Here is a 27,545-nt window from a genome sequence, read left to right on the forward strand (position 1 = left end):
TCTTCAGGTCCCTCAACTGCCTAAGGTCAGGGTGCCGCAGCAGAAAGTGGAGCAGGTGGAGGAGACACCACTGAGCCAGCCAAAAAGACAAAGAAGTCTTTTGGCAGCTATTTTAGGAAACCAGCCAGAGGGTAGTCACTGGCTGTTGGCATCGAAAAGGAGCTCAAGAGCTACCTGATGATACCAGAGGTGGACAGCGATGTGAATCCACTGGAATGGTGAAAGACACAGGTGAATTTCCCCAGACTGGGGAAACTGTCTAAAAAACATCTCTGCATCCCTGCCTCAAGCAGCCCTTGGGAGAGGGCATTTAGCACAGGGGGAAATGTTGTGACATGTCATCGGGCTTCACTCAAGCCTGACAATGTGGACAGACTGGTGTTTTTGGCTCATAATCTGAAGTAGCCTGTTGGGTAATTCTACGAAAACGTGCCATTCTGTGTTCCTGACCCAAAATCAAAATATTTAAAAATGTAGTTGGTATGACATGGTAAAGCAAAGCATCTTTATTTTAAAAATTCATACTTTCATATATTTTTACAATTTTAGAGATTTTTAGATTGTATATCTTTTAAACATGGTAAAAATGGCTCATCCCTCGGTAACATTTTTCTATTACAACAGGCTTTTAAAGAGGATAATGTCAAATTTAAAAATTATAATGCATTAGCAGAAATGCTTTTTCATTTCAAAGTCAGAACTGCATTTTGTGACTCATAAATAAAATTAGTAATAAATCATCCAGATTGCATTTTTATTTTCTTCTTCAAGACTGCTCATTTTCTTAAACAAATAAAAAGAAAACTGCTTTTTTTTTGTGAAGCCCGCCCCCCGCATAAAAAGCTCCAAAATTCAATTTGAATTCGCAATCCCAAGCAGCGCAGGAGAGTGATGTCAGAGGCCTCTCTTCTTCAGTGTTGCCAACTTGGCGACTTTCTCGCTAGACTTAGCGACTTTTCAGACCCTCTTAGCGACATAATTTCTAAGCGACTAGCGACAAATTTAGCGACTTATTCAGATCATCGGGGGAAAGCGCTAAGCACCTTCAGTGGTAAAAAGATGTCAGCAGAGACGTTTTTCAGTGCAGCACTAAGAGCACTTCAAGTTGAAATCTGTTCAACTTTTAACACTGCTGGTTGCTTGGAAAGTACAATATAAAGTCACTCACGAAGAATTAATAAAAAAAAAAAAAGAGTTAGAAATCGATCTTAGACACACTGTATGATGCGACTCCTTATCCGTCAAATTCGGATAGGCACAAGAAAATAACAGCTGCCATTGGAGACTTTTTAGCTAAAGATATGCACCCTGTCAGTACAGTCGATGGGCAAGGGTTTCAAGAAGCAAGCCCATACTTTGGACAAACGGTATACGCTGCTATTTCGGCACCATTTCAGCAGAGTGGTTTTGCCAAATATGTACCAAAAATGTTGAAAAGAAGTTGCAAAAGAAGTGTCTAAAGCGGACGTTTTCGCGGCTATGACAGATCTTTGGTCCAGCTAGAGCTGTGCGATATTACGATATATATCGTAGTGCGATATAAAAATGTCTACCGTAGGATATAACCCTCTGTTGTTTATATCGTAATTCTAACATGTAGGCTACTTGTTTAGCACTGTTGTATACTACGGTTTTGATTTAATACGGCGTGTAAAGCACAACTCAACGTCAGAATGACCTTTGGATATCCAAATTTTGAGTTCAAAACAAGTTCATTGTATGAAGGTGAATGTAACTGCACCAACGCTACTGCTTTGTGGTAGCATTTTTACGTCACCTGCAAGGACTTGTTCATGGCACCGGTCGCTTGGGAGTAAACATGCTGGTGCTTGCAAGAAGGGGGAGAAGGGCCTGGGCAGCTTCTTCAAGATCACAGCAGACAAAGCTGAAGGGCTTCCTACGCAACAGGACCAAGCCATTGCTTTTGAGATTCAGTCCTACTTCCAGACAGAGGCACTAGATCCTGAGGAGCAGCCTCTGACGTGGTGAAGAGATGGCCAAATGATCTACCCACGTCTGGCCAGGAAATATTTGTGTATTCCTGCCACAAGTTCCTCTTCAGAGCAAGTCTTTAGCACTAGTGGAAATACTGTTTCCTGCTTGCACTCATCTCTTAAACCTGATCACGCTTACTAGCTGGCTTTTCTGGCAACCAGCACTTGTCATATTGGCCTAAAATTATTCTGAAGTTTACATTTATTTCAGTTAGTTCTGACCCATGATGATGGACCAGGCCAGACATTCCAGCCCTAATCCACTACTGGATTAAATTACAGACTGCAATTTGTTAAGTGTTGTTTATAAAATGTTAGAATCAGAAAGTTGTGGCAGTGCACTTTAACATGAGAAAGTTTATTGTGGATAAATTCAAGTTTTCTGTCTATTTAATTTTTTTTAAGTATATTTATTTTATTCATTAAATGTTTTATAGAAATTGCAGATTTGACAATTTTGTGTTCTCAGTTGCAAAATGAGAGTGAGGGAGAAATGCTAAATGAATGTATCATGTTTCCAAACTCAAAAAAATAACAGTTTAAAAAAAATCATGATCTCAATATTGACCAAAATAATTGTGATTATGATTTTTCCATAATCAAGCAGCCCTACATTAATGACAGCAAGATAACAAGTAGGGTGCTGGCCTGAGGGCAATTGTGGCGTCACTGTCTTGCATAAACTCAACATCCCTGTTTATTTTTTTCTTGCATTCCTGTCTGCATGTATGCTGAATTTACTGAATAAAAAACATTATATACAAAAGTTTAATCTTAAATATAAGAAAGGCACACGGCACCAAGATACTATAACATAACCTCTTTCTTTGGTAATGTGTCATATATATCTGCAGTTACTCTAGATATTAAAAGATCAAATGAAAACAATGTACTCTTCCCCACACGCCATCGTCTAATAGTGACTGTTGTAGGAACACAAGCCTTTGTCTCTGCATCTTAAAGTGGTCTCATTTCAGCCATGATTACCTTTAACCCAAATTGACTCCTTTTTCCAGCATATGGGACTGAAACCCTCCATATCCTTGCCTTGCAAAATCCTCTCCTCTCCACAGAGTGGGAAGATGTTGTTTTTCTTGCAATAAACAGATCACCAGAGATCTTCTTCAAGTAATTTACTACGACTAAGCACATCTGGTCTGTTCCCCTTCCTCCAAAGAAGATGAACTCCTTTTCGCCAGGTCAAACAAGGTCAAGCCCGATAGTCTTCTTTCTCCACACCAAGAGGAAGGAGGAATGTTTTCTAACATAGATGTGGTGATTTAAGATGTTTTACTAATCTACGTTTCTCTCCCTCTGGAACATTCTCCAGTGGGGGGAAGGCTTAATGGGAAACCTAATCTGTGTGTTCTTCTCCTCACATGTCCAACTGTTATTTACGATTGTTGTTGTTCCTGGGTCTGACATTCCAATTCCTGTCTTCTGTTCTCACCCAAATTCAAATATGTCCTAAATAACTGATAAACTACAATTCCAACTTCTTAATTTTAGCAGATTCCAAAAATAGCGTAAGAAGATCATTCAACAGATCTTTCTTATGTTATTGTGAAGCCCAAATGAAGTTTATTACTCAATAAGTTTGAGGTCAACAGAAACCCCCTCCCCTTTGTCGATGGAGGAGAGATTTGAAGATCATCATTCCTTGTGTAATACTTATATTATTTACCAGTTAAATGTCTGATATGTTTTGTTAAAGATAGAACTACAAGGAATATGTATAAGTCCTTGCTTCTACTGTGTATTGTATACCTTATTGTTATATGTTGTATACCTTGGTGCTTCATGTCTTAATCAGGTTATAATTCTCTTGAATGACAAATGATCATTATCATGTTGCATCTTTTCACGAAGGCAAAAATTCGACCTTTAAGATGGTGAAGTTTTGGGAAGTTAAAACACGATTTCAAAATGTTAAATACAATAGTATAGTTAGATTAACTTTTTGGGAGCCTAAACGCAGATCACAGGAGGTGTGACACTGTCAGCCGGCCCCTCCTTGTTCAGTCTGCCTGCAGCCGGTCATAAAACAGACACTCGATCAGACTTCCGGTCATGGCGGACGCGGAGTAAATGCTTTTCCCCCCGCTCTCCCACACCTTTCTTCAATTTCTATTTTTTCAAGCCCTCTCTTCACCTCTTACTGCCCGAAGCAGCTTCGTAGTGAGACTTCAACACCACGACACGCTGTAAAATGGCAAGTAGGACCGCAAAACATAACAAAAAAGACTTTACACCCCCTTACGCTGCTGCTGCTAGCGAGCTTAGCATGGCCACGCTAACAAGCCTCTTAAACTACCAGAAGGCCGAGCTAGCCTCGGAGTTTAAGACATCCTTCTCAGCGCTGGAGGCCAAAATAGACCTTGTCCAAGCCACTGTGTCCAGCCACGGCCAACGCATCGCCTCTCTGGAGACTAACGCAGACTCGGTAGATGGTCGCCTGCTCAGTCTTGAAGCTACGTGCGCTGAGCTAACCGCTGTTAGCGAGAAGCTAAAGGCCAAGACAGCTGACCTAGAGGCCCGTAGCCGCCGCAATAATGCCCGTATTATAGGACTTTCTGAGTCGATTGAAGACCAACGACCAACCAAATTTTTTTCTGTACTGCTCTTCCAACTTATGGGCGAGGAAATACTACCGAAGCCACCCGTGCTGGATCGAGCACACAGGTCCCTGGCCCCAAAACCGAAAGCAGGCGAGAGACCACGGCCTGTCATCGTCCGGTTCCACGACTATCAAACTAAGGAAAAGTTTCTCCGTGAAGCCCGCAGGAGGAGGTCTGACTTACAGTATCTGGGAAAACCTGTGGCTATCTTCGAGGACTTTTCCCCCCGAGGTGATGGCGCAGCGGGCTACTTACCGAGAGGTCATGGCCCTCCTCTACAAACACGGGTTGAAACCCAGTCTCCGCTACCCGGCGAAGCTGTTTATCACTGCGAGCAACGGGGAAAAGATTGTACTTTCGTCGGTTGTGAAGGCTAAAGAATACCTTTCCAGTGGAAACACTTAAAATGACCCTCGACCTCACGGTAACAATGCCTGGTTAACTGGCCGTTTGGCATTTTGCTGTCAGTGAACATTAAAAAATGTGGACTGTATAATGCTAACGGCACGAATATCTCACAAACAACGGGTAGCCGGTTCTGCCTATGGGCTGAATGTTTACTTATAGTTATCCCCACTTCAGCTGAGCATCTTTATACTGTGTAAGAGGCTGTTGTTTTACTCCATGTTCAGGCCTGTCCATGTTTTTTACATGGAAGCTAATGACAGTAGATATTCATAGAGCCACACATTTCACTCCTTGATCCTAGCTTCTACTGTAAGGTTAATGTTCCTCTTTTAGGGTCTGAGAGGCCTACTTTTCTGTCAGCAGTACTTGTGGTGCTCATGGTCGTGCATGTGTAAAGATTCCTGTTTTACAATTACACTGCAATTATCATTAGAGAGAGATTACTAGGCAACAGTGTAACACAACACCTGTTTTCCTTATTTGTTTACCTCTCTTTACATTTTGGGTTAATTTTGGTTTGTATAGTCTCTCCACTATATGCTGTGTGTATGTATTGCAAGAAGGGGTTATAAGTCCTCCTGGTTTATGGTCTAGATAATTAGACCCAAGTTTGGACAATTTTGTTTTATGTTCTGTCACTACTGAGGCTCTCTTACTCTCATAGTTTGGAGAGAGGCTGAGCAATGTTTCTTTGCAATGGGAATGGGGTAGTTAGAAGCAATTGTATCTAGGGAGATACTCAGTGTTTGTATTCCTATGAGGATTGCAATTTTTTTTCTCATTTTTGTACGCAGATATGAGTGAGTGGGTGTATGTGGGTGTTTTTTTTTGTTTGTTTGTTTTTTCTTCTTCTTCTCTCCTCTTCCCCCTTTGGTTTTTTCTCTCCACACAATGTGCCTAAGTCCACACGAAAAATCATTGCATTCACCACATTAATTGCTCGAAGACTTATTCTTTAAAAATGGTCTCACGCTTCCCCCCCAACTCACAATAAATGGATTCAGGACGTACTGCAGTGTATTATGCTAGAGAAAATTAGGCTTTCCCTAAAAAGGGTCCTCAAGCAGCTTCTATAAGATGTGGCAGCCCTTCATCACATACATTGACTCTCTGACTATTGTAGCAGAAACCAACTGATATATATATATATATATATATATATATATATATATATATATATATATATATATATATATTTTTAATTTATTTATTATTTTTTTTCTTACTTGTTTGTAACAATGTACCATTACATTATTACTATGCATCCATATTTTTTCCTAGTATCATGTTTTTTTACTTTCGTTTCCTTGTTTCTAATCTGTGCCCTGCACGTGTATGTCGTAAGAGGGAATGGATTGAATGTGGGTGGGTGGGTGGGTGCCACTTCTGGGCTGATATGGGTTCATAAGAACTGGATCTTTTAACCTGTTCTGGAATCATTGCCTTTGTGAAAACTGAGATCCTGTCTGCTCTGTGAAAAAACCAATAAAGAAAGTTTGGATAAAACAGACACTCTCCCCTTCGCTCTTTCTTCTTCTCTGGCTTCTCTCCCTGTCCTCTTCTCCCCCTGCTTCTTCTCCTTCTTCTCTCTTCTCTTCTTTGTTTTTCATTTTTATTTTTAAAGTAATCTTTACTTTTATTTTTGCAACAAGCTCTAAGACAAGCGAATTGAATCCCTACTTTAAGTATTTTACTTGTATTCAAGTTTTTAATAGAAGAAATTCTTTTCTTTTTGATTTTATACTGTTAAAGTATCACCGCCTGATTAAGAAGAAGTTGAATTAGTTTCAGAATCAGAACTTGAGTACCACTATTTGAAACCACCAAGAAAAAGAGACTTTGTGTGCTCCCAGCCGAGACCGACTCTGCCCCCAGCGCTCCCAAGGCGGAAACCCCGCTGGGCCTTCGGACCAAGAGTTCCTCAACAGAGTACCGGCCTTCCCTCTGGCTACTGGACCGACGCGCCGTGCCGTATTCCAACCCAGAACTCTCAAGAACACCAAACTTCAGTGCCTCCTAACTCCCAGACAAAACCGGCTGAACGTCTTCATGCAGCTGGATCCACACACGTGAGAATGAGTGGTGTCTAAAGTTCTGACTTCTGTCAAAGTTCTGACTTCTGTCTAAGTTCTAACTTCTATTTTATGAACTTAAGAGAATTAGGATTAGGGTCTCATAGTATTAAAAATTACTTCCGTAATATTTAATATATAAATCCCGACCCTTTAACTTTACCATCTACCAACGGTCACACGACGTTATAAATTTCTTTATTACAGTCTTTACCTTCTATGTTATCTGCTGTTCGTCTAAAATTGTCATGTCTTTTATTTTACCCAAATTATTTAGTCAATAAACATATATAATCGTTTGTCTTTGTCTGGAACTTAATTTTAATATGGAGAACCGATGGATACGTGCAAAGAAGTCACTACTTCAGAATATTGAGACTGAATAAACTGATTTTGAATGGACTCTAACTGTCCAAGCCAACTTGTACAGTTAGGTGTTTGGAATAATGTCCTCCGGATTATTCCAATAACTAAACACGGAGGTGGTGCCCCTTTACGAGTGAAAAATTAATTACCAGTGATTAATTATCATATATAAATCAAAGTAGTGTGTGAGCAGTGTCTCCTACATTATATATTTATGGTGCTGCCCATGTCAGGCCCACATACTATCCTACACTGTATACAACCAGACCCAGTGCACCATAGAATGTATCAAAAGGAAAGAAGCTTCCAAACGTATTAAACTCATCCGAGCCTGCAATTGTATTCCAAGCCTCAATTCCCCCATTTATCACCACTGTTATACAATCCAACAGCTTGCGTAAAGCAACAATGTAATGTGTATTGACAGCATACATATACACATACTATATACTGCGAGCGTTGTTTTTCACATGCCTGCTCAAGCTGTACTCGCTATCTTTATGGTTTGTCAATTACCATCAACAGAAAAGCAGAAGAAACACGAGCATGGTCTATAAGAACACTGTGTGACTGACTGTGTGTGTGCCAGTGGGTAAAATGAATAACAGATATGTGTAAAAATCGGTGATGGTGTGTGTGAGTGTGCATGCCAGCGTTAAAACATACTCATTCTTGACGAAGGCGTACTTGTTGATGGTCTCGATGACGTCTTTAAAGAGGATCTTGGACGTGAGGGTGTAGCCATGGTGAACAATGGGCTCACCGTCCTGACCGTCCCAACAGTCCACTGTGGATGGGAAAGAAAAAGAGGGGATTATATGAGCAGAACAGCCATGAATACAACTCAAAATGCAAAAATGATTTAAACAGATTAAATGATTGTTGTTAAAACTATGAAGTCTTAAAACAATCCCATGTGCCAACCCAAACCATCAATGAATGCATGTACTCTACTATTCTGTGTATCAAAGTCAGCATTCAAAAATATTCCAAACAAATATTTAAGTAAACATTGCAAAAAATGTCAGTGTCCATTAGTAAAGATTTGAATCTTTATTAAGAAAGAATGTGCCTGGAACAGAGAGCCACAGGCAAAGTAGGTTTATGTTCCATATTTCCATTCTGACCTTCAACACAGCGACAGCCGGCCTGCAGCACCCAGGCGTACATGTCCACCCTGGACTGTGACATCAGCTGGTCACCCATCAGGTAGGTGTTGTGTGAGGAGGCGATGAAGTAGTTGCACAGTGGCTGGGTCATGTCCTGGTTTACGTTGTAGTGTTGTGGTTTGAAAATGTCCCCCGCGGGGCTGCGCATGTAATTCGTAAAACCTGGAAGAAAGTTCAAATGAATGGATTTGTACAATAGGGATGATACAACCTTGTTTTTCTTTCTTCTTTTACTAGTAAATCTAGAGAACAAAAACATTCACTCCCAATAAGTGTGAATAATAAAAAAAACAGCAGTGCTCACTCTCTGGTTTAGCACAAGGAATTCATCAAAGTAGGAAGAGACTTTACGACTAAAACCCCACGTGTCTACTTTCTATGATCTTTGATGAAAAAATAACTCTACAAAATGAAAGAACATAGAATAAAAATGGATTTTTTCAAATATAATAATATAATATAATGTAATATAATAGTTTATTTGTCGTCTCCAAACACCATCCAGAGCCGACTATAGGGAACCTTACAGGACTTGAGGAGAGTCAAATTAAAATGCTCGCCACACCATTCTTAAAAAAAGAGTTACATATGAAAAAAATGTTACATAATCAGTGTTCTTCATCACATCACATTACGGTTATTAGGAAAACTTATGACAACAAACTTCACTCTCTGTATATAATGCATTTTACCTATTAATGATTCCATCTCTGTCCTGATCAATCAACATGTTCCAAATACTTAATGCTAATTTACTTAGCCAATAGCCTCAGACTTAGTTTATTTAGGATATTATCTGATTTACACTAATTACTTATTACTTCCAAAATCACGACTTTAATCTTAAATGGCACATCCTGAAGTTACTATTTCAATTCCACCCATACCCTCATAAAATTATAACTTTATTCTAACAATATTAAATGGGGGACGCATGCACTGAAGTTTCTGTTGTCCATCAATAGATTAAAGTCTGTATGTATCCATTGGGGTCGCACTGCAGCCTCAAGCATGTCATTTCTGCGAGTCTCTTTGGACAAAAGCATCAGCCAAAATAATTAACTAATGTAATGTAAGAGTATAATAATGAATTGAAATGAAATAATAGAGACTGATAAAAAGCAAAAAACACACAGCAGACCAAGCACTGTGACAGCTTCCATTTGTTAAATTCTGACCATACAGGGAAACATTTCCACAACAATCCACTTATCTAGAAGGACTAATAGCATTCATTTTAGTTTCAAATAAAAGAGACATCAATGTTTGAAATCACAGTGGACTTACCATCAATTCCCAGAACTCCTTGCTTCTGGTTCTCAGAGCATGGCTCAAATTTGTTGATTATCTCCAGGCAGTGGTCCTTGGTCACCTTGGTCATCTACAAATTACAGAAATGCATGTCAAAACAAAAATAAATTGAACATCCCTCATAAAAAACCTTGGAAAACAACATTTAGCATCCATGAGGACAAGTAATGGATAAGAGAGAGCTCCCTACATGCCATTTCTCTATCCATCCTGGCTGCAGAACACACCTGCTTGTATGGTTACTGCTATTTAAAGCCTCCAGATTGGTCAATCAGTTTCGATCTCTGTTAATCAATCGGGATGGGGCAGTACCAAGTCTCTCTCATACTGTGTCAGCATGTTTATTACAGTTTAAAGCATGTGGGAGATGAATGATTTAGCAAGCTCATCTGGTGAGGCATTCTTTCAACAGGCTTGTTTCTAAAATGTTTTTCATCCCACAACAAAAGTGTTAAGCGGCGTGAATGTCTAAAATTGTGTTAAATAGGGAACACTTGCTACTCATCTCATCATAATCCAGATAAGAGAGTACTGTGTAGAGAGAAAGCACAGAGCTCTAAGAGCTTTTCCGAATTTTCAGAAATATTAAAGTAATAGACATCATATATTTCACCTGTTTTTCTTTGCAGAGTCACGAGAATTCATGGCAACTCTACTGTATTCTTCGAAAACCAAATAATAAAATTGATTCAAGATAAATGTTGTGTCATTGTGCAATATGAGCAGCAGATACTTCAGTATATCTTGCCAGAAATTCAATTAATAGTAATTAAAGAATTATAAATTCACCAATTCCACATTACCTCCACATTCCACTCCATAAAATTGTTTTGAATTGATTCTCCTGTGACACGTGAAGGAAATTCAACTGCTATAAGTGCTATAAGAAATTACCAATAAATTAACCATGAACCTAATATAGAAAGCTGAAGTATAATGTGCCCCAGGATCATGTCTAATATAATCATTTGGTATAATATATATATAGTTGCAAGCAGGCGCGTCGTTAGACCTGGGCATTCGGGGCTATAGCCCCGGATGTTTTGGGAATAGCCCCGGATCTAAAAAATAAATAAAATATAATTGTCTAATGGTGAAAGGTTTTTATGTGGCTGCATATCGAACGGCCAGCAGCCTCAAATGCAACATTGTCACCAGAGTCCGAATAATTTGTAGCAAATTCAACATCAGTGTTATTATTTCCCCTATACGTCACTGAAATTACCAGAGCCATCTATTAGCCTACTGTTTAGTACCACTGCAGCGTTTATAACAGGGATGGAAATTAAACCCGCCACCGCCAAATGCGGGTGAGTTTGTGCGCTGGCGGGTGAACTGAATCAGTTTATCACTGTGGCGGGTTCAGTCAGATCCGATCCAATTAATCTTAATGATCGATATCTTGGTTAGGGTATAACAATGCGCTTTCCACAACCCTAGATTTAGATCCGGACAATTTATATGTTCCTGATTGGACCAAAGTGTCAGTTGGACTTCAGAGGAGCTGGAATTCAACATGCGGCCGTAAGCGGTCATTTGGACCGCTGGATTTAAATCCTATATTCTCTCATGTAAATACCCAACTGAGTGATGAATGCATTCATTGTGTCATGATATTTAAAAAAAAACAAACACGAAATAACACCAAAGTGTACATTTTAATAAGTTTAATTATACATTTATCAACATTCATGTCATCGCACATAGTAAACCGTAAATATTGCATATTTACACACGATTTTAATAGTGAAAACTCAGAACAAGAAAATTAACTATTAAAAGTAACTTATTTGATTATGAAACATTTTATTTTAACACATAATAATAGGCCTATATAATAAAATAATAATAATAATCGAACAAGCTGAAAACGAGCTGATGTAAAACAAAAAAGAGCCGTTGCGATCACTGGTCACAGATTACCTCCGCTCTCCTCACAGTTACCACACACGTGTCCGACGTTTGGTTCCGTTTGCAGCTCTTTCGGACCGCCACTGCCTCCGTGTCTGTGTCTGCTGCTGCAGTGGTTGCTTCCGCTCCTGCCCACCTTGTGCCGCCTGCCGCGGCCCCTCCATGTATTCTGCACTCAGCTCCTCTGCCCGCTGCTGCAGGACTTTCCTCCGGGCTCTCCTGCTGCTGGTGCTCCTTGAATAACATGCGGGCTTTCATCCCAGCCAGGTCAAGGATGTTATAGAAGACCGCCACTCACCATCTTCGCTGACACAGACACCGAGGCAGTGCAAACGGAACCAAACGTCGGACACTTGAAATGCCACAAGCCCGTGTGGTAACTGTACGAGAGCGGAGGTAATCTGCAGACTGTGACCAGTGACCACAACGGATCTTTGTTTGTCTTTGTTTTAGATCAGTTCGATTATTATTATTATTATTATTATTATTATTATTATTATTATTATTATTATTATTATTATTTTATTATTATTTTATTATATATTATTAAGTGTTAAAATAAAATGTTTCATAATCAAATAAGTTACTTTTAGTTAATTTTCTTGTTCTGAGTTTTCTCTATTAAAATCGTGTGTAAATATACAATAATTACGGTTTACTATGTGCGATGAATATTGATAAATATAGGCCTACATTTAAAAAACGAAATAATAAGTTTAATTATAATTAAACTTATTAAAATGTACACTTTAGTGTTAATTCGTTATTTCGTTTTTTAAAAAAATATCATGACACAATGAATGAACTCATCACTCAGTTGGGTATTTACCTGACAGATTATAGAGTTTAAATCTAGTGGTCCAGATGACCGCTTACGGCAGTTCTAGTAGTGTTGTATTCCGGCTCCTCTGAAGTCCAACTGACACTTTGGTCATGGGGGGATCCGTTGTGTGACAGCGGAGAGTCAGCAGCTGGATTTTGCACCCACGGTCAGTTTTAGTAGGCGTATGAGCAAACAAACAAACAACAACCACCCCGACCATTATTCATTGTATTATTAAATGTGTGGAAAGTTATTACAATAAAGATTTTCACATCCCCACAAACAAATCCCTGCAAACGTAACAGTTATTACATGTGTGGGAAATCGCGTGTTACGTTTGTAGTAAGGCAGCGGCTCTTGTGGAAAATGTATTACATTTGTGGGTTTATTACATTAAATGCTGCAGATTTGTATTACGTTTGTGGGTTTACTGACGATGTTTCATGACGAAGTTTGTCTCTTAATACCCTACAAAGCCTCCTGTAGGCCTGATGCAGATAGACAGTGAAGCCAAGAAATTATAATAGGGAATGTTCTACCTGCTCTAATAGCCTATGCACACAGCACAGGTCTTGGCTATAATATCTTAAACGTAACATTACTCAGTAGGCCTAGTGAGGGAAAATTAGCTTTATTAGTGATTAAAATATGACGATGAGGACCCCGACGATTGGCCTTCCTTTCCTTCTCAAACTATGTTGAAATTGCATCTTTAAACAGCCTAATTTTCGAAATTTTCGAAATTTCCCCGGACCCGTTAAAAAAGACTCTATCTGCGGGCAGTGATGCCGGTATCTGACCACTTTTTTCAGTAACGAGTAATCTAACACGTCAATAATTCCAAACCTCAGATTAAAGTTACTTATCATTGTTTTTTCCTTAGTAAAAATATATATATTTCTGCTTCTTCTTGTCTCGGGGAGTGATGTCACGTTTGCAACAAGTCACATTTCAGCACGAGCACAACTCACGTGTAACACCATGCAGCGACACAAACACAATGGAGGGAGGAGAGAGATGCGCGTTTTCTAGCTGGAAATATAGTCATTATTTTGAGTTCCTCTCAGCTAAAGATGAGAATATTACGGTTTGTTGTTCACTCTGTGCTGGCGACAAAGTACTATCAAGCTTAGAATGAGTTTTAAGGAGTAATTACTTTTTCAGGGTAACTGAGGCAACACTGCGCGGGGCTAAAGCCCCGGATGTTTTGCACTCCTAGCGACGCCCCTGGTTGCAAGGCTGTCGTAAGTCTATGGATGAATATGTCTAGTTATCTTTACTGTGTTCTCTAACCAAAACTTAAGTATTGGGAACATTTATTTTCTTTTCTCTTCTTTCTGCTTCATTAGATGGTAAGGGGTGCAGAGAGACAGTAAAGGCAGAAACAAAGAGAGTGGATGTCATGAAGCCAAGGGCCCAGAGAGCTGCAGCAAGGACTGAGCCTTAATACATGGAATGCACTCTACCAGGTGAGCTTCCAGGGAGCCCTTGAGAACATCAATTAGTCTAGACTGTGTGGGAACAGATAGTAGCTATTGTTTGCCAAATGTTTTGCACACATGAAAACAAATTCAAGTGTTCCACATCCTACTTTTTTTTTTATTTAAGGCACAAAGAAACAGATACATGCAAAGTCTGTAGAAAATGTACCAGCAGAGACCATTTTGGCATCACTTCAAACAAATCGCCTCACAATACTGCTTCCACCAACCTCCAATAACTTGAGAAGGAGAGCCATCTTATTCACAGGGCCAGAACTAAATTCTGAGTATAATTGGCGAAAAACCCAATGGGCCTGAGTGGAGGTGAAGTGTAGCTATCCAAACAGAGCCTTATGCTGTAAAACATGACTGTTTGAAAACATTTAAAAAGCCAGCCAGAATGCAAATTAGATGAAGGCGCAGACATTGGTTGTGTTAAGAAAAATGAGCTGTTTTGCTCATTAGCATTTCATTTCCTCCAGAGGCCACTGTGGCGCGGGGCAACAGCGTCCATGAAATTCCCTCCCTGCATGCAGTTAATGCACTGTCTTTATACTTAAACGTCATCTGATCGGCCTGATGTGATCTATTTTGAGAACTCTGATCAAAACCGATTGCGATCGGTTGCCGATCAATCGGTGCATCTCTAGTAAGTAACACCACAACAAACTGACACAAAGTCTACATGGCTTCAGTAGCATTACTCTATATGTAAAAACTATGTGAAGTCTGATAAGTAAGAGATAATGTATAGAACGGCGGTCATTATCGGGAAAATAAGTCCCGACAGGATGAACCAGTCTGATTCGTCCTGAGGAGTTGAGATCACCGTCCAGAAGAGCTGAAATCACGTATTTTCCAAAAGTATTAAAGTTAATGTGAAACTCATCCATACTAGTGGCCTAGGAGTACGTTTTTTCCGATATGAAGTAGGCCACAGATAGCTGATGTTGCTTAGTGACTGAAGACACTGGGTTGATAAGTGACCGGACTACTTGCAGAGCAAAGATTTTAGAGTGCAGAGTGCTACAAAATACATGAATCTGAGGCAAAAAGGTGTGAATGGAGCATTCTACAGCATTAAGAAGAGCCGTGCAATAAAAGGCTTTAAGTAATGTCACTTGTGTCAGTGTCTGTTGGTGCTATAAACAACACGTTTTAAAATGAAAACCAGTCCGCTGTAGCTGCTCCTCATCTCTGCTGTGGGCTCCAGGCTCCATTAGCCACTACTAGCATATAATACAAATCTATGACTGAACTGTCTGTGGTCAAGCTGGATTGTGGGTAATGTAGGCACCAGGTTTTGACAAGGAGGAACATGTGGTATAAAAAAGATGAGGTTTCTGGTTTTAACTGAAAATGTCCAACATGAGTCTGACAATGTTAAAGGAGTGCAACACTAAATCATTATTTTCACTGTCAGTCTTTATAGAACCTGAACGGCTACAAAACACAGGCAGTGTGTACCTTTTGCTCAGTCTCTAGGAAGCGGGCTAGGTTGTCTGTGTCAAGGTGGTCTTTGAGGTTGCTGTAGGTGAGCATCAGGAGATACAGGTCCCTGCGGGTCGACATCATCTTGTAGAAGGAACAGAACTCCTCAAAGCCCAGTGTCCCCTGGTTGTCATCTGTATCTGCCTCCTACACAAGGTACAAGGAATGATTTAAGTTCAGTTTTTTTCACAACATAGCCTTTAGTTAAAATTGAAATTCTCAACAATAGTCTTTTTCACACAGAGGTACACGTCATGACAATGAGATCTGTGTTTTTTGGCGTATCCCCTGATGTCCTCCTGTTATCTGAACATGTACCCGCTGAATGGTTATAATCATATGGATGCTGTTAAAATGTGTTGCGATTGAGATCTCGACCCAACATTCATCCTGGAGAATGGCAAAGTTAACTGTTTTGCTCTAAAGGCAGGAACACACCGGCCCAACCGTTGGACGTCTGAAGCGTTTGGAGAGGCTCGGACGAGGTCGGGAGCAAATATGTTTGGTGTGTTCAGCTGCGTCGGAAGCTTTCGGAGCCGCGCGGACGTTGTCGGATCCGACTGAGCATGCGAAGTCTGAGGAGGAGGGCCGTCGGACGTCTGAGCCATTGGATTCTCTGATTGGTTGTGTGCCAGCTGAATAGCCGTTCTGATTGGCGTTGTGCTAGCGAATCAGCGCGGTGTGTGGGAGGGACGGAATACTGTGTGCGCTTTGTTTTTCTATGCACTCCGTTCCGTCATTCCCCGTTTTCATGTTTTGCAGTACTGGCACAGACTAGTTGTTCTGTCCGTTCAGGACGAATTAATTCTTGTTCGTCTGGTAATGCCTCGCTGCATGTTTAGTATGCAGCTGTTTTTATCGGAAATAGTTAAGTTTCGTTTTGATCGCAAGTAAAGAGAGTTGCGTGCATAAGGTTCTCGTTTACAACTCACAACACAAGCGCCACCCGCTTATTGCATCTCGCGCAAGCGCAGAACGTACACGCTACTGTGGAGTAGGCAGCACGTCGAAGCGGTGTGTTCAATGCAACTTTTCTGCCGAACAGGTCAGACAAGAGGCAACGGAGTGGTCGGAGAGTGGTCGGATAAGGCAGTTGGACGTCTGGGCGGTGTGTGGGGGCCTTAAACAACATAATTACATAATCACCATCAGTAAACAGAGGAACCTGTCTGGCTTTTACTAGTGGGGAGGGAGACTGTTTTCTGGGGAAAGTTCTCTGAAGTTTCGATCAGGAGGGACGACCATTGAGGCGATTCATTTCTACACAAGTTTCCAGAGACAGTAACAGATTGTGAACACCATCAGACCGACTCACCATTCACACAGACACCGTTTCACCTCTGCTGCAGCTCTGGTACTACCTCTGGAGGTTGATCAGAGCCGCAGCAGAGGCAAGTCGGCACTGAAAGGGCAGTGTGAATACGGTGAATGACTCCTAAATATATGCATTTTAGTCTTTTAAGCTGGACAGTCGAGTTTTGTGGGGGGTTTTTCCCCCCCACACTTGCACTTAGACTCATACCAGCTAAGGCAACTGATGTGATAAATCTGTTAAGTGACATTATACTTTGCTGACTGCATTTACAATGATTCATCTGTAAAATGTTCTCACTCTCCTGTAACTTCCATGACAGTGAATAACTTCAACCTTTCCTTCACACATAAGCAGCATCTCACTGTAAGTGTTGTTGTTGTTTTTGTCAGCAAACTTGAAGCAGAATTCCATGTTAGTTTTAGTCACATTTAGTCAACTCTGACTTTCATGTTTTTTGTGGTTTTATCTTTGACCTAAACTGCAGAGATTTAAGTCTGGGATAACAGTTTTTATCTGGGTCCTTTTAATAGGTGTTATAGGCAATAAGTCCCTTACGAGTCATCATAAGAAGCACATTGATATTATAATTTGTTGTAAGACTATATAATGAAAAATGTATCAACCGTTACAAGGCAGAGCTCTCGTTTGGATCTGATAGCTGCAAACAGCATAGTTATAGTTATATGCTAATAATTATATAATAAAATGTCTATTAAGCTTAATAAAGCAACAACAACAACAAAACTTGGTCTTGTTTTAGCCATTAACAGACAAAAACTTTAAGAGCTAATTAGTTTTGACAAAACCAAGTGTTCATATGTCAGTTAACAAGCTAGATTAAAATCACCCTGGTACTGAAAACTGGCACAGACAAAGTCATTTTTTTCTAAATACAAAAAACCTAGAAAATTCAGTTTTCTGCTCAGGTAGTGTTTGTTTTTGGCTTTCATATGGCCTAATTAACAGGACAGATTAAGATATGACAGAATGAGAGAGGGGGAAGTGACATGCAGGCCCTGTTTTAAGTTATTATCACCTTCACATATGTACTCACTGAAATATTTTCAGCTGATATAACAATGTAAGAATGGGTTTTATAGCTGTACTAAGCTGGACATGTACTGAGTCAGTCTAGAAAAGGCTGTGGCTGTGATAATGTACTGGAACGAGGTCAACGAGAGCACTGCAGTGGGTCACACCATGACCCATGTAATCCCCCAGTTTGCTGAAACAGTCTGTGACCGTCACCATATGCCAAGCAACACTGGAGGCAGCCACTCACTGGAGGGCGATGACATCTTTGCTATTTGGAGCTTGGCCTTTGAACAGCTCAGTATGCTATACACACTGGGCTTAGAACAGTATAACAGAATGATACAGGGATCTAAAATGAGGGAGTTTCTCCTTTCACACAAAGTCTACAGGCCTGGTATTTGACTGTTTTAGAAGACAAAATATGTCAGTTGTATATCAATAAAGAAATTCAAGTAGAAAATGTTTGGATTTGAAAAATAATTTTGATCTATCATGGTTTTGAAGTATTGTAGACAATGTTTTGCACCGGGTCCCCTCCCTGAAGGGCTTCCTACACACCCACTGCTAAGGAGTATGATTTTTTATATATTTAAAGGAAGCAACTAGGGTGTAAATACTCAATCCTAGAGGCTTCCAAGCCAGATGAGGAATGATATGTGACACATTTTGTGGTCTGCCATGGCTGAATAAATGTAAACAAAAATGGAATTTAGATATAGATGAATAAACTAGGGCTGAACAAAAGACATGTTGTGCTTAATTATTTCATCAGGCACTTCAATTATGATATAGACTTAGACTTTATTGTCATTGAGTGTGCAACAAATAAACACAGAACGAAATTTCATTTCAGGGGCTCAGCATAGAATTAAGATATGAAAGTATATCAAACAAAATACCCCAATAAGAATAAGACAGAAACAGAACAAAAACAGAAACATACTAAGTGCCGATTAGTGAAAGTGACATTTTTGAGATTAGGTAGCGCAAATAATTTAAGGTGAGAATTGTCACTGAGAGTTCAGCAGTCTGTTGACATGTGGGAAAAAGCTGTTACAGAGCCGTGTGGTCTTGCACCAAATGCTGCAGAACCTCTTTCCAGAGGCCAGCATGGAAAACAATTCATGGTGAGGGTGGGAGGAGTCTCTGATAATATTCCCAGCTCGGGACATGCAGCACTTGGAAGCAATGTCCTGACTGTAGGGGAGAGAACTCCCAGATGATGCACCTTTGGCTTGTTATGCACTCGCATAATGATTTTCAGTTTGGCTCCTTCACACAATGTTTGAATGCATTCATAAAAAGACTGTATTTCAAAGGATCACCATCAAAAACTGGTATTTCTCTCGGAAGGGTTGAGAGGTTCTGAAAAATCTCTCAACCCACCTATTATGCAGATATCATCAACACAGGCAAAGGGAATACCAGCAGAACCCTCTTCTCTCAGTGAAATGGCTACTCGCACCACCTGAAACCAGCATGAACAATTACCTTTCCAATTAACAATGCTCTGCCTTTTTGAAGTTCTTCAACTCCAAAATCAGCACAATTCATGAGCAGCTGGCCTCTGCTAACATCATGCAGCCTGATTTGCCATCAGGAAGCACCATGAAACTGTCCCCATCTACTGTTCTGTGTGACTTCAGTCTACCAACTGAAAATCACATCTCTGAGCTCATTAAGAAGTCCAATACCTCCACATGCCACCTGGATCCGATTCCCTCAACACTAGTCAAAGCATGCCTGCCTTCTATCATTTCACTGGTAACCTCCATTATCACCTCCTCTCTCTCCACTGGTACTGTTTCCCTGTCACTGAAAGTTGCCATAATCAGACCAACTCTGAAAAAACCTGGCTTAGACTCTGCTGACCTAAACAACTATCGACCTATTTCCAATCTACCCTTCATTTCCAAAATTCTTGAGAGGGTGGTCTCATCTCAACTCCAAATCTACTTTCATAACAATAACCTCCCTGAAAAATTCCAATCTGGTTTTCGCCCCAAACATAGCACTGAAACAGCTCTGGTTAAGATCACCAACGACCTCCTCCGTGCAGCTGACTCCGGTCTGCTCTCCATCCTCATCCTCCTGGACCTCGCTGCAGCCTTTGATACTGTGTCCCATCAGCTCCTCATGGATCGTCTGGCTAGCATTGGATTGAGGGGCACTGTGTATCAGTGGTTTGCCTCGTCATTGTCATATGCAGGAGGGGCAATCCTGTAGTTGGTGATAGTCTGTATGCCTTGCCACATATCCCTGGTGTTATCGGGATGATGGAAAAAGTCTTTGATGGATTTTTCGACTGTAAGCACGCTTTGCTAGTCTAATGGCACAGTTCAAGTTTGCTCTTGCCGTTCCCAGTGCCATCTCATCGCCAGACTTGAGGGCTGAGTTCCGTGCCTTTAGCATTTTACGTACTTCATCAGTCATCCAGGGTTTTTGATTGGCCCGAATGGTGATGGATTCACTAGCACTGACGTCCTCTGTGCATTTGTTGATGTAGGCCGATACAGACATGGCATGCTCATCTACTGTATGTTGATGTGATCGTTATAAGTGGCAGTTGCTTAGAACATATCCCAGTCAGTGCACTCAAAACAGTCCTGTAGTGCACTCCATAGCCTCCTCGGACCACACCCTCATCTGCCTCAATGTAGGTTTTCCTCTGACCAGCAGGGGCTTATATGCTGAAATTAGCATAACAGATAGATGGTCTGAAGAGACAAGATGGAGGTGGGGGGCTGCTCTGAATGCATCTTTCATGATGGTGTAAGCCATGTCTGATGCATTTACTCCCCTAGTTGCACAATCCACATGCTGGTGTAAATGTGGGAGAATTGACTTCATGTTGGCCTAGTTGAAATCCCCAGCGACAATGAAAAAGCCCTCAGTGTGAGTAGACTGCAACTTACTGATAGTCCGGTAGAGAACTTTCATGGCCTCTTTATGTCAGCACTGGGGGGCACGTACATAGCAGTGATGGAAACTTAAGTAAACTCCCTATGCATATAGAATGGTCTGCAGTTAACATTCAAAAGCTTAATGTCCAGTCAGCAATGGCTTGAGACAAACTTTATACACCAGTTGTTGTTGATGTAAATACACAGACAAGCCCCTCAGGATTTACCGCTGAGTGCGCAGCTCCAGTCAGGGCGAAATGTAGCCAGTCCCTCGAAGCTGACAGTATTGTCCGGGATTGATAAGTTTAGCCATGTCACTGTCAGAATTATTGCGCAACAGTTCCTCATCTCTCGTTTACTTGCTCATTCCAGCTGCAGATGACCTATTTTGTTCTCCAGGGAAAGAACAATTGAGAGGAAGATAGTTGGAAGTGGCGTTTTATAAGGGTTAGCTTTTAGCTTAGCTGTTAGTCCTCCCGGGCAGCCGCCTTCGGCCACACCGCCTCCACTTGCTCCTTTGTTGGCTTGTGATGCTAGGAGCGTCCATAGCAACTGGGTCTTGGTGGCGTAGCACTCGGTCACACCGCCTCCACTTGCTCCTCTGTCGGCTTGTGATGCTAGGAGGATCCCTAGCAACTGGATCTTGTCGGCATAGCACTCCATGGCTATGCAAACACTCCCAAGTAGTTGTGTTTATGAAGCCGAGGTCACTAGATGATCGTATTCAAGCAAGAGATGTCCACCACTGATTGTAGCCTTGAGTTCTACCTGATCCTAGTCAGAACATCAAACCAGAGAAGATTCCACAGGAGACCCATTGCTCAAGGCTATAAACCAGACAATCTCTGCTATCCAACTTTCTCCACGGATACTGACCTTGACGTAATAGAGGGCTATGGAACTGCCAATCTGCAGTCAAGAAGGCGTACATCATTTCAGCCTATGCCTCCCTGCAGACTCTCCACTTCCTGGCCCTTATGGAGACCTGGATCACCCAAGAAAACACTGCCACTCCAGCTGCCCTCTCATCTGTCTACTCCTTTTCACACTCCTTAAGACAAACAGGTCAAAGAGGGGGAACTGGACTCCTCAACTCACCCACGGAGTCCTACCAGGTCCATCCTTTGGACCACCTACCCAGATCTGAATTTGAATTCCATGCTGTCTCTGTCACCCTTCCTTTTAAACTCAACATTGTGGTGATCTATCGCCCTCCTGGGTCCTCTCTGTGACTTCTTTGATGAGATGGACGCGCTCCTAAACTGCTCCCCTGCAGTGGCAAACCACTTGTTGTCTTGGGTGACTTCAACATCCCCCAAGAGAAGCTGCACTCATCTGAATTCATTGACTTCTTCTCCACATTTGACCTCACACTCTCCCCGCACCCACCGGGCCTGGAATCAACTTGACCTTGTCTTCAAAAGGTCCTTTAGTACCTGGACACTCTCCATTACCCTGCTCATTGTGTCCGACCATCATGCTTTTTCTCTCTCCCCTTGATGTCCACCACCTCCCTCACCCCTACACCTCACAGTCACAACCCCCCACAATCTGAAATCACTCTCTCTCTCCACTCCCTCCTCAACTGTTACTTCCTCACTACCATCCGAAGATCAATTCTCTCTTATGTCCACTGAGGAAGCCTGCTCCACTCTGTTATCCTCCCTCTCCTCCTCTTTAGACGCTCTCTTTTCCCTCACCTCCTGACTGGCACAATCATGCCTGAGAGCAAACAAAGCTCACTCAGTGAAGTTGCTTGAATCTGACCGGACCGAGACCCCAAGACTAAGAGAGAGATTTACTGATACATTTGTAGAATTACAAGGTCCAAAGAACTGAAACCATCCAGCGCCCAGTGAAGGAAAAGAAGGAAAGAAGGGGAAGAAAAAAATGAAGAAGATACAGGTACAGTAACGTCAATGTGATGATGTGAATGAAATTAATAGTTTAATGATTGTAGTTACCGTTGTTGGAGCAGAGTGTTAACTTGCTAGCTTACTTCGGACGATAGCAGTGTTGTTTAATAATAAATAGGGGGGGGCCCAGTAAGCCCCGCAACCCCCCACGGGGGGATAAAAAGCGGCAACATCCCGCAACCCTGACGGAAAAGCGGAAAAGAAAACGAACGAACAAACATTTGGAAAGCTAACGTTAGGCCTGTTCAGGTGTTACTTTAAAGGTGTCTTTCCTGCTTATATGTCAGTTTAAATGCTTTTAGTTTTTTTCCCCTTTGTAATAGAGTCGTTGTAAGCCTTTGGCTTATTGTGTCACAGTTTATGTTTGTTAAAGTTTACATCAGTGTTAAAGTGCATTACTGTTAATACTCTACACCTTAGCTTTCCCATATCATTCATAGGCAAAATATATATACACACAGCGTTTGCACTCAGGTTAGACAGACAATAAAGTTGAATGAATCTCATCACATTTTCATTATTAGTCTATATAAGTCTTATGTATAGCACACATCAAGCATCTGTGTTTTTTATTAAAACGTAACATCCAGTGGTCACATATACTTCTCTTCTCTCTTCAGAAGCACTTTTTACATATTTCACCACCAGCCCAGTGACACAGCATCAGGTGCTCCTGTCCCTCTACCTCAGCACAACAGAGTGACACAGCATCAGGACTAAAGGCTGACTGGCCATCTCTTCTAACTGACAAAGTAAGTTGAGAGTTAGTTCACAGAGGACCATTTCAATTAAAAGAAGTTACACATTTCCCAAAAGCAAAGATGGGAGAGTGTCAACATGACTTTTGTAACAGAGTCTTAGTCAATGCTGAAAAAATCTAAAGAAGCTGGCTGATAAACTCAAAGAGAAATGTTAGCTTGCACTTCTTCTGCTGCTAAATGTTTTCCCCAAAAGAATGCAGACTTAATAAGGAAGGACTAAAGGACTGGAAAAATGCAAGCCACTTGCTGAAGGTTCATGAGGATAGCCAGGAGCACAATACCCACTGTGTTTCTTTCTTCAGTTTTTATTTGGTGTGATATTTTTGACTTAAAAGAGATACAATCTTGAATATATAAATGCAGTTTCTGTGTGAGTTTATGAAAATTGATTGTGAAATTGACTGCAATGCAAGGGGGCGCCAGCTAAGATCTTGCCTGGAAATCAACAAAATGAGTTCCTTTTTATCTTTTCAACTAAAATTCTGTCCAAATCTTACAAATTGCGCATTTAAAGGGTGTTCATTGGTGAAGATACAAATTAAGTCAATTGGATTACTGCATCTCTGCATTGTAATCCACAGCTTTACACAGTTACATTGGACTTTCAGAGGCTTTCCGGTACACTAGATTTGTACACAGTGACACCTAATAATGAGACTGTAGCAGAATGTGCAAATCATGAGTTGCATCAGAATAGAAGATGTGCAGTCCGGCAAACAGACCATACTGAAGCCATTAGTCACACGCAAAAGTGACGTTATGAGTCTTCTAAACCCTAATTCCTTAAAACTTGCTACACTAAAACATTCAGTTTTCCAGCTGTCACCATGTTCTTTGCATGACACTGCTGACACACAGGAAGCCAAATGACTCAGACACATGACAAACACTTTACATCACTAGACTCAGTTGATGGTTTTGCATATATGTCACTTAGTTGCCACTTAGTTGGAACCAACTGACATATGAGTGATGCATACAGACTGAATTACTCATGTATCAAGAGAGACCACACAGAGAACTCTGCTCTCAGCAGACTGCACTGTGTTGTGGCAAGGCTGCAGTGATACACATTCTATCTTATATCGATAAGAATCTAAGGTGACGGGATAAAAATAAATGATAGCAGCAGTTAACCTGCATAGTTACTCATTCTGTAAGGTGAATACATTCTTTTCAGAAGACTTGTCTTAGTCAGGACACATCTTTGCCTCAGGAGGATTACAAAGTAGTGAAAGCACAGCAGGAGAACAGTCTTTTTATCGAACAGAAAACATCAATCTAGCCTTAAAGGGATATTCCGCTGTAAGTTTAATCCATGGTCTAACACACCGTGAAACTGTGTTAGACTCCCTCTCGAGAGATCAAGTTTGCAGACCGCTAGCTAACAAAACTCACCTCTCCAGCTACAGGCTCGTTGTGAGGAAGCCCTGTGAGTCGATTACAGAGTGCAGTAGAGTCCCGCAGTAATGATCATCATTGAGCTGCGGAACTCTACTGCACTCGGTAATGGACTCACAGGGCTTCCCACAACAAGGAAGGCTTCTCGGGTGGTGAGTTTCGTTTATATTTTCCGACAAATACGGCAACTACTGTATATCAAATGTTTGATGCCTCGAAATTTGTGCTGGGACCCTGTTTATAATGTTGCTGAAGTTTGGTGCTGTTCTGAGCATTATTTGTGGCTTTTTGATGGTGGTTTTATATTTGGACCCATTTACTGCAATGTATTGTTGTCGTGCGGTCGTTTCTGAGGATGCTAAAACTACGTTAGCTAGCGGTCTGCAAACTTGATCTCTCGAAATGGAGTCTAACACAGTTTCACGGTGTGTTAGACCATGGATTAAACTTACACCGGAATATCCCTTTAATAATTTCCATTCATTATGCATGAACCCATGCACTCAAGTTGTTAGCAGACGTGTGCTCTGGGTTGTAGCTAGACAGCTAATATAGATTAATTCATCAGTTAGAATTACATGTTCCTCTTCTGATCAAGCTTTCCATCCACAAGTACATCTGCAAGTCACTACTTTGATAAATCACTGAGCTCCAACCATCACATTAAACCAGCTTCATGTGATTCATGTCCATAAACAACACACCATGCTTCTGTTCAGTGGACACAAAACTAGGAAATAACTTTAGGCCACATTATGGATTCAATGCAAAACTCTTCAGCTATGTGCTGATAAAATGGTGTGAAAACACTTCCCTGTTTTAGTCTAAATGGATGAGATAAAAGATTTTAGTGTAAATCAACATAAAAACATTCACAATAAGTTGACCTTGGTGAATATTTATTAACAGGATTATCATTATATGCACCAGAACAACCAGTTAAATCAGTTGTGCGTAAATACTACAGATTCCAAACTAGAAAACCACACGGAGATGAGATGAAACTCAGATTTAAATGTCTTTCTTTTTTTTTAAATCATGCATCGAAATGTACACAAAAAAATTGTTGCATCAAGATGCATCAATAATCGGTTTAGAATCAAATTGTTGACCTCTGAATCAGAATCAAATAGAATAGTGAGGTGCCAAGAGATTCCCAACCCTAGAAGTTAGTGAGGGACGAGGCACTGCAGGGTTTTTCAACAGAAAAAATAAATCACCGTGACCATCAGCCCTCCTGACCGTGACTTCAGAGAACTTTCCCCCAGAAAACAGCCTCCATCCCTGCCAGTGAGGGAGTCAGACAGCGTCCAGTTTACTGATGGTGATTATGGAATTATGGAATTTAGCGTGAAAAACGTAACTCCATCACATACCAGGATGTTTGGTGGGTCAGTATCTCAACCACTAAACATTATAACAGCATCCGTATGATTATAAATTGTCCGCAGGTTTAGATTGACAGCGGGGGACACCTGGGAAACACAGACGTCATCAACATGACATGTACCATCATGCCTCTTTAGGAGCCGCAGTGCCGGCTTTCTGTGTGAATTACACGGCAGAGAATTGGCGAACCACCGCTCCAGAGATAATGTGGAGATTCTGTGTAAAAAGGGCTAATGATGGCAGGGGACACAAGTGACTAAACCTATGCGAGTTGAATAGTGAATTTAATTGAATTGGTGAAATAAAGATCAGCACAATAGCATCAGCACACCGATAATGGTTTATTTCCCTACATAGATAATGTTCATTCAACTTTGCTTGAATCCATATTGTTCCCTGGTCATTAGTCCCTTCTGAAGGGGCTCTCTGGTCCTCAGGGCACTGACCAGTGCTGGTACAAACTCATCAGAAACAGGTCAAGCTAACAGGTTTCCCCCTCCACTGTAAGTAGGTTAATCCAAGAAACTAGCCAAGAGATTGTCAACACATACAGGGCCAGATCGGTCCCTGGTGTGTTTACCCTGCATTACACCAGAGGCCATCTGTGTCCCAGCAGCACCATATGGGTCACTGCCAACAGGCCACTGGTCACAGAGATAGGAAGCTAGCTAGCTGCTCTGTAGGAGGAAGGCTAAAACAACACACTTAACATGGCAGCACGCTAATCCTCTAATGAGGAAGAGAGTTAGTGGCTTAGCCGCTTGTTAGCCAACATCTTCAGTCAGTCAGACTGTCTTTACTGCTCATTTGCAGTCTGCCAGGTAATTACACAAGCCTACTAAAGTTTCAGGTGACCTGGCGAGCCTATTTATTGTGTTAATGAGCTGGCCCTAACCCTAACCCTACAGTTTAATAATAATATCAAATATTTACATCTTTACCTCAGCCAAGGATGTTATTTTTTCACCAGAATGTCTTTAACTTCCAATAAGAATATAACTTTCTTTGTCTACTGGGTGTGCTATATACTGTACAGGGAATACACATGATTGCAAGACAAAATGTTTTCCTTTGCTACAGGAAATATAGGATAAAGTAGACTCACAATATAGAAAGAAAGACATTAAAACACTGCACCATAATAGTTTGGATTTTAAATGCTACTTCAAACCAATGAGTGC

The 27,545-nt window shown here is 41.0% G+C and overlaps 1 protein-coding gene across 9 annotated transcripts in view; it reads right to left on the reverse strand.

Annotated features, from left to right (window-relative positions):
• The window catches only part of plch2a (phospholipase C, eta 2a), a 203,539-nt gene that overhangs the window by 37,292 nt on the left and 138,702 nt on the right, over positions 1-27,545 (reverse strand). For all 9 annotated transcript variants that reach the window (XM_030422800.1, XM_030422799.1, XM_030422798.1 and 6 more), the window contains 4 exons: positions 15,621-15,791; positions 9,915-10,008; positions 8,586-8,789; positions 8,125-8,245 (listed from right to left, as the gene is read on the reverse strand). In XM_030422800.1, the coding sequence (XP_030278660.1) occupies positions 8,125-8,245; positions 8,586-8,789; positions 9,915-10,008; positions 15,621-15,791 (590 nt within the window). The remainder of the gene's footprint in view (positions 1-8,124; positions 8,246-8,585; positions 8,790-9,914; positions 10,009-15,620; positions 15,792-27,545) is intronic.

The sequence above is a fragment of the Sparus aurata genome, chromosome 7 (genome assembly GCF_900880675.1).
Source record: "Sparus aurata chromosome 7, fSpaAur1.1, whole genome shotgun sequence".
In the NCBI taxonomy this organism is placed as follows: Eukaryota; Metazoa; Chordata; class Actinopteri; order Spariformes; family Sparidae; genus Sparus; species Sparus aurata.